The sequence below is a fragment of the Falco rusticolus genome, chromosome 1 (genome assembly GCF_015220075.1).
Source record: "Falco rusticolus isolate bFalRus1 chromosome 1, bFalRus1.pri, whole genome shotgun sequence".
Classification (NCBI taxonomy): Eukaryota; Metazoa; Chordata; class Aves; order Falconiformes; family Falconidae; genus Falco; species Falco rusticolus.
The window spans coordinates 113,659,337-113,672,870 of NC_051187.1; the positions used below are offsets into that span (position 1 = coordinate 113,659,337).

Here is a 13,534-nt window from a genome sequence, read left to right on the forward strand (position 1 = left end):
TGACGTCAGCGCCACCGCTCGCCCAGGGGAGCGCGCGGCCGCCCAACGGCCGGCGGGGCGGGGCCGCGCGCCTGGCGCAGCGATGGTGCCGCCGTGCGCCGCGTGCGCCGCCGGGGAAGGGTCCCCGGCCGAGGGGGCGGGGCGGGGCGGGGCCTGCGGCTCGTGCCCCGCCCCCCGGCCGAAGCCGGCGGCGGCTTCGCTGCGCCGGGAACCTGCGCCCCGGTGTGCGGGCGGCAGCGCGTGGCAAGGAGGCGGGGGAGCAGAACCGGTGCGCCGGTAACGCTGCCGGTAAGACACCCGCCCCGTTTGCAGCAGGGCTCGCGCCGCGCGTTCCTGATCGCGGCCTGGGGCTGTTAAAAGCAAGAGAGAGGCCAGAGCCGACCGCCATCCCTCACGGTGCACGCTGCAATGTAAAATGCGAGGAGGACGCCGCTGCGGTGGAACAGCAGGTCCCCCGGAGAACGTGTGCCAGTGCAACAGAACAGCCCTCCAGGAGGGGGGGAGTTCTGAGCAGGGCGTGAGCCAGCTGCGCGAGTCACCCTCCCTGCCTTTGGCTGAAGGGGCCAGGCCGAGGCTGAAGGAGAGGAACAGTTCTACAGACCAACTGACAAGCGGCTGCTGGGTTACATTGCCCAGGTCTACTAGTACTGCTATACTATACTACCAGCATCTACACTCCTAGCGTCTACATGGCGTCTGCTCCGGGCTTGAAGCCCCCCCAGCTTTAGGATGTGACCGAGCAGGTCTGCACTTGCACTGCCCCCCACCTTGCCTCAGGCCAGCAGTGCTCCTCACTGACCGCCCCCCCCTACCCTGCCCCGTGCTACCTACCCAAGCGTGCGTCCCAGATGAACCCTGGGACACACAAAATGGACGATACCGAACAGGAAAGTAAGTCGAAGACACCGCTACTACACTCCAGCTGGCCAAGTCCAAAGGGCCAGACCTGAGCTCCTCCGAAGCAAAAGTCCCCTGAATGGCACGCAGTGGGGGCAGCCGGGTACTCCACGCCAGCTGCGCTGCTCTGCAGATCTGCTCCTGCAGACCGTTACATTTGTAGGCATGTCCGTGTTCACAAGTAGTGTTAATGTAGACGCAGCCATGAGTCTGCTCCACAGGTTTGTGGAGCTGCTTCTGCCATATCCTGAGAAACTGCTGTAACCATGCAGGTAGCAGCTAAATGGAGCCCATCTCTGCGGTGATTATTGCAACTCTTCATTCCAGTGTTTTTTATTACAGACATACTTCAAAATTTTTTTGAAGTTAAAATGATTAGGTTTGACATCTCCAAAAGGTTGTGTCAGTTCATTTGTGCCAAAACAGCTCAGAAGAAAAACTTCCCAGAAAGTCTCAATTTTCCTAGAATAGGATTTCTCAACTAATAACACATTTACTGGCATGTTTTCCCACTGCTCGTTGTCATCTCTGATCACAGATGGAAACCCAGTCCTTGAGCTTCGCTAAAGGCTTTTCTCTGCATTCAGGGAGACGGCTTTAACTTTTAAATACATGCAGCAGCAAATTATACTAAATTGTAGTAATTAGCCACCTATATTATTCCAGCATAGTCTTGAGTCCAGTTTTAATCTGCTCTGCCTCAGCTTCTGTCTCCTCTCCACTTCTAGAGTTGCTTCAGATGATGCAGTGCTGCCTGTGTGGTGTGTAGCATAGGTAAGGGTGGGAAGCAAGCTACACTCCCCCATTTCTTCACACCCCCAGTGGTAAAAAAAAGTGGGGTAGAAGATCCCTTGGAAGGACTCAGGTATTTGGGAAGAGAGCTGAGGATGTTTCAGCATCTTTGAAAGCATTTCTTTATAATCAGACTTAAATCGCCAGGTAAGATCTGGTTTGGTGGAGAGGGGAGAAAAGCATCACCTCCATCCAGATCTCATTGATCCTCAGCCATCCAGCAAAATAAAACAGTACCATGTCCATGGGTGGTGTTGAGATATTTGTATGCCTGTCACCAGAAAAGATTTACACCATATCGTTCATCTCTACTTCAAAATTGGTTTTATCTTCGTGGCTATGGCTTTAGCTTCTCTGTTTCCCTTAATCCTAAGAAACTGCCTTTACCATAGAGATAGAATAGTTTTTACCAAAATGTCAAAGTTAATATGCAAGAAAATACCAGCCCCAAACAAATGGTGAAACATTATATAGATATATTAGAAAATATTCCTAGCCTAAACCTGAATTCCACAATAGAAACAGCATTTTCTTTTTCTGCCACGTCAGGGGCTGGGGGTGTAAAACATTAGCCTTGCGGTTGCATACAACTTGCAATACCATATGAGTACTTTTGGATAACCATAACAGGATACTAATCAAACCAAATGCTTTTGAATGGATGACTCACTTCTCAACAAACTCCTAGTTCTAGCTCTAATCCATCCATTATTTCATTATTCAGTATTACTCACTTGAAGTTGCCACGGACCCTATATCACTGCAAGAGAGCAACCTCACTAGGAGTCAACTCCCGCCTCAGAATTTTGGACAAGCTATTTCCAAGCGAAGAGACCCATGCTGTGGAACAGCAGAGTTACTGAAATCTCTGCCATGCTCAGAGGAAAAGGCTCAACTAGAGGCAAAAATAAAGCAAACTGTTAGATTTCTAATAAGTACAGAGGGTAGGCATAATACTTTTTTAAAAAATCTCTTTGTCCAAAGTGGAAAGTCAGACTAAAGGTTCTACATTTCCTCTGCTTTCAGGACTTCAAGAAATTTAGCAGATGACTATGCAAAAAACCCCACAAACCCCAAAACAAACAAAACACAAAAAAACCCAACCCCAAACCAACCAAACAATAAAACCCCAACCAACCACCCCAAAAAAACCACCCTCCCCCACCCCAAAACCCCAGCCAGAACAGGAAAGAGGACTTTCTAAGTTAACATAAAGATGCTCATGAACACACAAAATTGTAACAGACCATATACAGCCTGAATATGGAGAACTTCAATTAAAAGCATAAAGAAGCTCATGACAGGGGTTACAGATGTGCTAAACACGAACACATGGTCAAATACACAATAATGCAAAAAATCCTCCCTCAGCCAGTACTAATTGCAGAGACAACTAGTTATTAACATGCCTATGAAGTTAGTGAAGAGTAGTTTAATTACAGATTTTTGTCAAATCTCTCAGGCAACATGTCTTTCAGTTTTGTTGTGCAGTTGTGTAATCATAACTTCAATAATCTTTAGATGACTTCTTGTTAAACAAGAAACTGAAACATCACAAGTAAGGCCAACTCTAAATGATACTATTAGCTTTGCAGCAATTATGCTAATAGGCATCGCTGCACATGTATCAACACTGTAAATCTTCCCAAAGTCTGGGAAATGAAAGGAATGAAATAGAGTTGTTTGCGGTCACAGGTCACACCATCAGATGTATGGTAGTCATTTGGATTCAAGAAGGTACAAGAAGAGAGTGCCTCATTTGCATTCAGATCTTAGGGGGTTTTGTTGTTTTTTGAAGTTTAGTTTAAAATGCGAAAGTAAAATATTACGCAAGTGAGATTAGGTACTGCCAGTTTTTCTAGCCCCTCACAACACTAACGTTGAGCTGGACTGTCCCATTCAAAGGTAGGTATAATCAGGCCTACTTCAATGCCATCGCTTCTCTGTCACCATCATTGTTCCAGTCTCAGATTAATGGTGCTGCAGGCAACAGGTCACACACAGACAGACACACACAGACACAGACAGACACAGACACACAGAGACACACACAGACACACACACACAGAGAGACACACACACAGAGACACACACACACACACACAGAGACACACACACACACACACACAGACACACACAGACACAGAGACACAGACACACACACAGACAGACACACACACAGACACACACAGACACACACACACACAGACACACACAGACACACAGACACACAGACACACACACACACACACCCCGCCCACCCCCCAACCAAGCAGCCAAACGAGCCATCAAAGTCATGCTATGCCTGTTAAAAAAACCCATCAAGTCCAAAAGTAAACCAAAGCCAAGAACTCTGTACATCAGCACAGGTACAGCTTCGTCATCACTGTTAATACATTGATTTTCACTGTAAGAAGAAGAAAAAAAAATCGACACTTGCAAAATATATTAGACATTAATTTCAGAAATTCCTTAATGCAACAGAAACAATGTTTTAGCTCACCACATGTGCCCACTGTTTATTCCAGAGCCAGTTTTGTGATAATGCCTTTTCTCACAGTTCAAGACCAGACCTGACCGTAAATCAGCACCGAATTCAGCTTCTTGCTGAAGTCTTCCAAGGGGACGACATCCCAGGGCAGCTTGGATGGCTGGCTCAAGAAAAAGCGTAAGCCAACATCTTCTGATCCTTAGCCCCATGCCTTAAAAAACAGCCCTCCTCCTCGTGCACCAAATGCAAGGATACTCTACAAAAAGACCCCAGACCACAGATACCACTACAAAAAAACGGGTGAACAATTAAATTCATAGCAAGGTGCAACACAGCCTGCAAAGGCTAGCAGCAAGCGTGCTTGCATCCTAATCCTAAATTTTACCCTATTCCTTTTATGAGGAAACAAACCCACCACCCACCAACCCTCTCCATAACTAAATTTTTGCTTCAACTCTTTATATAGTTTTCCACTGCACCGCTTTTCCAGAGCTTGTTGGTGCCACTCTGGCACTGGCCACAGAATTCCTGTCCCCACTTGTTAGCTGAGTGCTGAAACCAGGGGTAGCTGCACTCCACAGCGTACAAGGGGAAGGAAGCTCACTGCAAGGCAGATCAAAGGCTAAATCCTGCTCCTGGTTGGCTCCTTTACTTTTTTTTCCTTCTTTTAAAAACAGCTCTTTAAGGGCTAAGCCTAACCTGTGCTCCTTCATATTGAGCTGCCAGCGAGCTGAGCTAATGGTTAAAATGTCTTCAAGATCATCACTCCTTTCATTTATGCAGGGAAAAAAACAACCACAAACAGCATTTTTTAATCTTTAGTTCCTAAACTTATATTTACATACCTAAGTAGAAATGGGACTATTTTGAAAAAAAATTTGGAAATTTCACTTAAACGGGATACACCAGTTCATTGAACATTGAAGTCTGCTCCTCAGAAGATCATACACTGCGTTTGTGTGCCCAGGGAACTTGCAGCCCTGCTATGCTTAATGCCCTTTGAAAGTGCTACCCCATGCCTAACTGAACACCATTTGTTTTGATGTTTTGGTCTCAAGTATGATGATTTTTTTTAAAAAACAACACCACGATTTACATGTATTACTTATGAAGATAACCTCAGCAGAAGGCTGAATCACGATTTTGTTGCAATTATCTCCAGACTCACATTGATGTACTCAAGCAGGCCAGTGTGAGGCATCTCCAAAACTTCCAGGCCAGCAACCTTCACCACTAACAGGTAAGGAAAAAAATTAATCCTGAACAAACATTTCAATTAGTCTGTATAACTTTTAACTGTGTAAATCCACAGCACAAATGCACAGAAACAAGTAGTGATTCCTTCCTCCAAAGTATATTCCCTGAAAGTAGCATAAAAATTTGAATTCTTACATAATTTAAAGTCTGGTAGGAGTTCAGGAAAAATAAGGCATAATTATACTTTCCTCCTATTCTAGCTATCTGATTAAAAAAATAATGTAGTAAAGGCAACTTTCAGCTGCCCAGTTGTATTTGGTCGCATTCAGTACCAATGATCAGCTTCCAGATGCCAACATAGTTTCTGTAAAAAGGGGTTTAGAATAGAAATCTCTAAGTTACCTGTAGCTTTAAGTGTTGTTCCTTGGGCATCTAGTGGCACTGTTGGATTACACAGCTAGTCGCTAGCTAGTTACAGCTAGTTCAAGAACAGCTCAACACACCTGCAAAGTCTACCACTAAATTTGAAAAAAACACTGAGATGCCCTACTGTGAGCCTTTTATTTTTTCAAATCAAAAGCATTTTATTTCATACTTAACAGTCCTCAGCCAATTCTACAAGTAATACTAAGCCTGGTTCTACTTTGTATTTCACCTATTAAATATCTTCAAAAGACTGGATTCCCACACCCTCTCCCGAACTGCAATCAAGTCACCTGGGTACCCTCTGCAAGCCACACACACACACACTAGCACCCAGCACCAGCCAAAAAAACCCTCAAACAGCACTTAACATAATCTTATTATAATAGAAGGACTGGCCTTTTTCAAAATTTACAAAATCTTAATTGTTTCACTGCAGGTAGAACTTACCAGTAGAAGGCTTGGCGACAACGATGGACCCTGTAAGAATCTTCCAGAGCAAATCGCTATGATACTACAAATGCCGATTTTACAACTGCAAAAAAATGTTAAAGCGTCTCCGTTTTAGCAACTCTGTATTTTACGTTCTAATGGTATAGGATTTTTTTCTATTCCATTTTAACATAGTAAATATTTCAAAATTACTGTTTTTTTAATGTTCTACTTTTTGTTATTATACACAGAAGCAAAAGGCATTGACCCATGCCTTCTGGTTTAGAAACTGAAAAATAGTTCTACTGGCTTACTAAATTTGGCACCACAGTGAGATAGTTATTTTGCAAGACGGTATTACCAAAATGTTTAGTATTTCTTAAGTATGTACACTGCAGATTACACAACTGTACACTTCAGTTAACTTGATTCTCATAAAAAAGATGAAGCAAACATAGATTGTCCCTTTCAAATAAAACATGGGAATTTTCTTGTACAGACCATCTAATAAGAAAACCACTGGCATCAGAACAGTCTAGCTCTGTTTATCTAATGAGGAGATGGCAAAAGCCTTTCAGCTAGTCACGCATCTGATACCTGCTGTTCTGCTTCTGTTACTGAGAAGTAACATCAAGGATGCTGAATCATAAACATATAATGGGAAACTTTTAATGTAAAAGACACTGTTCATAACCACCTCAAGCACCTTCTTTTTGTCCTGCTTTGCACTTTATCAGGTTGAGACCCGTACTCAAACTGGCTTTTTGTTTTAACTGAACAAGCAAACAAAAACCTCACACCTTGGTATTTGGTTCATCTACACCCAATCAAACACAGTAATTTTGTGGAATATTTATTATACTAATTGCTGGACAAACCAGTTTTTTGTCGTCATGGACCACATTAGTATTCCCATGTAGTAAGACAGACAACAAGAAACTAACTTTAAGAAACAGCATTTGGTGCAATACAGAGAGACCAAGAGCAGATGCAAGAAATACGGAGGATTATCTCCAAATGTAAGTTCACTTGTGGGTAGTGCTCAGCTTCTTAAGAGCTACAGGTGTAAAATATCCAAACAGATTGAGTGATACTGCTTTCTAAAATTACACACTGATACTGTATGGCAATATCTTTTTCTGGAGCAAATAAACATCCTTTGGCTTTGGATGGCACAAACCTCTATAGTAAAGGAAGGAATGGAAGGTTTGCCCAGGGCTGCCAAGTCTCCAAATTAGTTTTGAAAGGCTATTATATATACATACACAAACACACACCAATTGAATGCTGCAGTCAGTAACAGCTAAGCTTAAATTTCACTGTGATAAAAATCTTGCTTAGCTCATACTGCCACGTGAAAGCTATAGAGCTGCCCATCACCCCCTGTTTAGGCTTCATGGAGCAATGAATCCTGTTACTTAATTAAACCAGCACGTTGTAATTCATCTGTACACCCTATGTGTGGCACTATGTCACAACTACCATACGTGAAGGGATTGTTAATATTTCTTTTTTTACATAAATACAAATCTCGGTAAAGTAAAAAAAGCTAATGATCACATTTTTACCTTTTAATCTTTTTCAATGTCACTCTACAAATCTTTAGCAAAACAGAACAGCTGTGTTTCCACCTGCAGTTCACAAGGTAATAGTGATTATGTCACAGTGTGTAAAAGTGTGGCGATTGGTACTTACCAGATAACAAGTTGTTCAGATTATAGCATGAAATGATACCAAACCATCTTTAGAGTTAATCTTAGTGCACAAGGCACTGAGCTCTTCTTTTGATTTTTGTGAGCAAGATTCTATATATTTGTAAAAAGACCTATTACACGTGTACGTATATTTGCAGTTTTAAAAGATTTGTTTATGACATACACCAATGAAAACTATATCCACAACTGGTTTTAGTGAAAATAGAACAAACTCACCTGTTTGAAAAAGAACACTTGACAACCACCACTCTCAAATTACTTCTGCACTGCTATCTGCTGGAGTTTCCACCAGCACCCAACTCTCTTAACTAGAATGTCCTCACAAAGCTAGTAACTGAAAGTTACACAAGGCTAACATCAATCTAGCTTGCCTTCCACCACCTACAATTTTAGGATTCACATTTTCAATTTAATACTCACATCCTTAGACTATCCAAGAGCTCAGACCTGCAGCATGAAGCCCCACTTTAGCTTTATAGGTGAAAATGAGATGTATCATCCAGAGTGAGTATCATGGCTCTGATTCTGAACACACTTTGGACAACATGTAAGTAGAGAAAATGTATTACTGGAATTAGGGTGAGAAAACTGCTTAGAAATCCAATTAAAGAGAAGTTTTAGCCTGTTACTTAGAAAACATTGTATTGTCCACACCTGCTGCAAACCGCTGTTTTCCTTAACAAAAAAAAGGGAAAAGTTCTAGAAATTAAGAGTGGATTCTCAATCATAATAACAATTAACACTGTGAATGCTGCCAAACTTAAAGTGAAGAAAGAGTAAGTGTAATCTGTAAACCAAGGACTGATATCAGCAAACTTAGAGCAAAGCCACCTGGTTATCACTAGCTCAACAAGAGAGGCCAGTCTAGGAAACAGATTCTTTTAGGCATTTACAGTTCACTATCAGAGGTGCTCACAACACCTGAAAAAATAGTACAGATAACTAAATTTAAGTATCGCTGCTCAATTACAAAAGTTTTAAAAATAATACATAGTTGCGTAGTTGGTAAGCATTTCAAGGACAGATGGGTTAGGGGTAGTGAGAAGATGAGCAGCCCTTCCAGAACTTCTCCTTCAATTTCTCCCATTTACTGAGAGAATAAAGAAACACAAGTTTGAAATATTCCAAGATCACCTTGCTCCTTGGGTGCATGCATGAGTGTAGGTGTCCACAGTATGGATTCTTCTCCCCAGTGGCAAGCACCAAAACAATTATGTAGGAGTAAACAGCAAAGTGATTATCGAACCACATGTGTTAATGAATTACAGGCATCTCAGCAGTGGAGATGAACTGCGCAGTATCATTGCACTAATGAAATGCTTAAAGCCAGCATCCTAAAACTAAACTATCATTATATCAGTTACAAGTACTTGCCATGCCTACGGGTGCTTCGACTCTAGCATCTGCAAAGAAAAGTTTATTATTTGATAGGAGGACCATCAAAGCAGAGTTGAGCTGTAGCTCCAGAATCTTTATGGATCTGAGCTACTTCTGATTGCACCATCAATGTCCCCTGGCTCACATAACATCTTCTGGCTCACAGAAGACAGAGTGCAGATTATTTAGCTGCTTGGTATTATTTAGCTGCTTGGTTTTAAATCAGAGATTCATTTTGAAAATTCTTTTAGCTGTACTTTCTTTTTCTTTTTCTTTTTCTTTTTTTTTTTGAGAGAGGTACTAAGAGGTAATCTACAATTTCGAAGAAGTGTAGTTGGTATCTAGGCACCTTCAAAGATGCATTGACATTGGTTTGCTGTTTCACAGGACAGAGTTTACACATCAAAACCGAACAACTTGATTTATTTAAAATTCACCTCAAAATGCACTGTGTTTAGTTTCTTTTTTCAAAATGAACATTCAAAGCATCAAAATATTACTAATTTAAAAAGAACCTTTGTTAAGAATAAGATAATTCACATACCGTAGATTGTGGCTGTGAGGGGAAAGAAACAACCAATGGTAGATTAGGCACAGTACTAAGGCCAACATGCCAGAAAACAACACAGCTCGATGCTCAACTTTTACATGACCTGGACAAACCAAAACAATTGGGCAGGAAAATAAAACCAACTGCTTACTTGAGGGTAAGGGGGGTTTTTTTGTAAAAAAAAAAAGTGTTAGTAAGTTTTCTATCTAGACCTAACTCGTTCACGTATTTAAAGAAATCTATCTTCTTCCAAATAACAAAAAATGTTTCTAAACCAAGGCAGATTATTATTTGGAACTGGCATAGTAAAATAAAGGATCACAGTATACAGAGCTTAAAATCCTGTACCAGGAAGGAGCAACAAGTGGTTTACAAGGGGATCATTTAAGTATATTATCTAATTTTTAAAAACAGAGATATAAAATATCAGTTGCATAGGGATTTAAATATAAGGCCAAGCAGGAGATTAAAGTAAAATAGAGATCATAAGAAGGGCACAATGGTGTCAAAACATAGTATTTCCATTTGAATTAATGTCTAATTCAAAATCACAGTATTTTGCTAGTACTACAAACAGTGAATGTCACACTGTCCCATTAATCTTGAACTGAAAACTGACATTAGAACTTCTAATAGTACAAAACTAAAGCTCATTGTCTAAACCTGATCAGTGTATTAGCACAATAGTGCTTGGTACGTACCTGATTTATATACTCTACCTTCTGTAAATAATATAAAGGTTATTTCTTGTTAATAAGTGTGAGATCACAATATTACTGCATGCCATCAGTGGTTTGCAGGCTTACTTGACATTTAATTATTCAGTCTTTAAAAGTGTAAGATCCCACCCTGCAGAATCTTCACCCATTGAACACAAAACACTGTCATCAATAAAATACAATAGAAGTTCCACCCCTAAAAACTAACATATAAGCCAGGATTGTAGGTCTAAAACCCAGTACAGTTCATTATTATTAACTCACAGCAATTTTTGTTAGGAAGGTAACCTGTAGACTTCCAAATAATCCTGCGTGTATTAAATATAAACAAGTATGTAACTAACTGTCATCTCTTGGCATTTCAAGTAGATTATTCAATTGTGAAAGTATTTCTGCAAAATCAATTTTAAGTTGTTAAAATGAAGTTCAAATATTAATTTCCGTATCTACATGTAGCTTAATTACCCTAAAATTGTAAGGAATAGTAGTGTAAGGGGAAAAAAAAATTCTCCAGATGAATCAGGCATTACGGTACACTAACTGGGAATACCTGAACCAACATTGTAACTGAAAAAGTGCATAAACATGGTAATACTACAAATGTGTTAACTACAGAACAAAAAGGTTTTCTGAAAGCTAAGTGATACTTTACATGCTATTTACAGGTTGCAATTTTTCCAGAGACCACAGAGCCAATTTACGATCTTAAAAATCCTTTGACAGATTCAAAGCGTCCTTTGGCTTCCATCCTATTCGGTCAAGAACCTATTCACACACCAGTAAATCAGGTACTGTACAGTCGAACAGCACTGCCATTGTGGTTCTGTAATGCTTCAAAATTCATTCCTTTCTGTTCTTTGAAGAAAAAGCAGTATTTTCATTTCACACTTTTCGTAGGTGTTTCGGATTCTGTAGACTGTCTCCCATCAGTCCATGCCTCTCGTGTACTCTTCAGCGCTAGTGTTTTCTGCTGGTCAACCACAACGTAGTCAACTCTTTCATCTGCCACGCTGCTGCCTGAACCACTGCTCTTTTTCTGGGAAAGGCAAGGGACAATTAACGTAAGTTTTCCACTAACAACAAAAAGTAAGTAGATGTCCCAAACAAATATAGAACAAGCACATGTTTCTCTGAAAGGTCCAACATAGGCTCTCCGATTGACCATTTGACAAATTAGTTAAGACGATCTTGCTGGAGGTTCTCTTTCCCCGCAACTGCTTGTGAAGAAATGTTAAACTCTTGATTGCAGAAATGCAAGTGTTGAAGAACTGCTTACCTTACGAGGTGGGGTAGATTTTCCCGAATCCAGGTCCAGATCTAAATATTCTACTTGCTTATCTCCTTTAGGTTTTACCATAGGGCTGCTTCCTCCGTCAAGACTGTTGCTTCCGAACAAATTCTGAAATTATAACACAAATAACTTCAGCTACAAAGGTATGTGTTAATGGTCCACACTATCAAATAAGCTTATTATAAACTGCCAAAATACTAAAGGTTAAAGAACTGGCTGACAGCTCTTGCAATCAGTTAACCCACGCAAATTGTACTGACATTGTCTAACAAGGTGATATATGCTAAGTCAAAACCGGGACAGAGTCAAAATCCAACAGTGGGGAAAAAACCCAAAACCACCCCCACCCCCCCAAATTTAAGGTTGCCACCAAACCAATCTGTACCTTCCACCTAATGTCCCTTTCACATAATGAGAAAAGAATGGAGTGTGGTTTGTTCTTTTTAAGTGAAGTTGTTACACCTTAAATTTAACATTACATAACAACAAATTTTTTTATTTCTTTGAATTGCTCTTAAATACCTTACAAGTATTCCAGCCTTACAATAGTGGCAAAACTTCAAATGAAACTTTACATTTCATTCAAAAGCCATTGTGGTTAAGCTGAAAATCAAGAAGTACTATTCAACTGATAAGACCAAAAGATTAAAAGTTCAGAAGATTGTGTAGGGCTGCCTAAACTGAAGTTGCATTGTATATACCTAAATTTCAATTAGCCCAGACTTTTACAACCTCACCTCCTCTCTCCTCTCCCAGCCTGATCCCTCCCTCTTAACAGGTGTTATAGGAACAGTACAATAGAAGGACTCTTCTCTAAAAGATAAAGAAAAAAAAAAAAGGAAGACAGAGGGCAGCAGTCAGCAAAAAATGAAGAAGAAGGCAGAAGGAAAGACAGAAGGGTAAGGCTGACAGCAACTTGAAAGAAAAACCAGAATATTACTGATTTTATTAAATAAAACAGAAGTATGACATGTCCAAACAAGGTACTTCGAAGCCGATGACAGAAAAGGATGGAAAAGCATGGTCTCCTTTCTAAGACGCAGTTGGAACAATTTGCAAAACAGCTGTAATTGGCACATTTTAAAACAAAGGGCTTGAGATATCTGGGAACATTCAGGTTCTCTAGGAAACAAAATGCTTTATGGGTTAAAGCTTAATGGGCTGGGCTTTTTAAATTGAAGTTAGCCATTATATCTGTATTGTCAAACTCATTTAATATTAAGTGGAAACAAGGACAAACACAAACAACCAAGACAAAGTTAATTTCTGTTGTCCAAATTCTCCAAACAAATTTCTGCATATTTAACATACAAAAATCAGGTTCTGTATCAATGTTTCCAGCACAAAATAAAAAAGCTATTGCTCTTTGAACAAAAAAAAATATCTGTTATTTCAAACCAAACAGAGAGGCAGAACATACGCATTAGGAAACAGAAACTTTAAAGATACATAAATGAAAATTAAAGGAAATCTGTAACACAACCTTAAAGAATGAACAGTGCAAGCAAACAGAAGATTTTAATGACAGGCCATATGAGCTGTAATATTAATTAAGACTGTCTTGGCACAGAAGTTAAACCCCTGAAATGGCATTGTAAGAATCAACAGAAATCCCCAATTTGAACTGCGATTCTGCTGCAGGGAGAAGCC

At 40.3% G+C, this 13,534-nt stretch overlaps 1 protein-coding gene across 5 annotated transcripts in view; it reads right to left on the reverse strand.

Moving 5' to 3' along the window:
* Positions 1-9,627: 9,627 nt before the first annotated feature.
* Positions 9,628-13,534, reverse strand: part of GAB1 (GRB2 associated binding protein 1) — a 101,494-nt gene continuing 97,587 nt past the window's right edge. For all 5 annotated transcript variants that reach the window (XM_037396940.1, XM_037396965.1, XM_037396929.1 and 2 more), the window contains 2 exons: positions 11,870-11,992; positions 9,628-11,629 (listed from right to left, as the gene is read on the reverse strand). In XM_037396940.1, the coding sequence (XP_037252837.1) occupies positions 11,471-11,629; positions 11,870-11,992 (282 nt within the window). In that variant the 3' untranslated portion in view covers positions 9,628-11,470. The remainder of the gene's footprint in view (positions 11,630-11,869; positions 11,993-13,534) is intronic.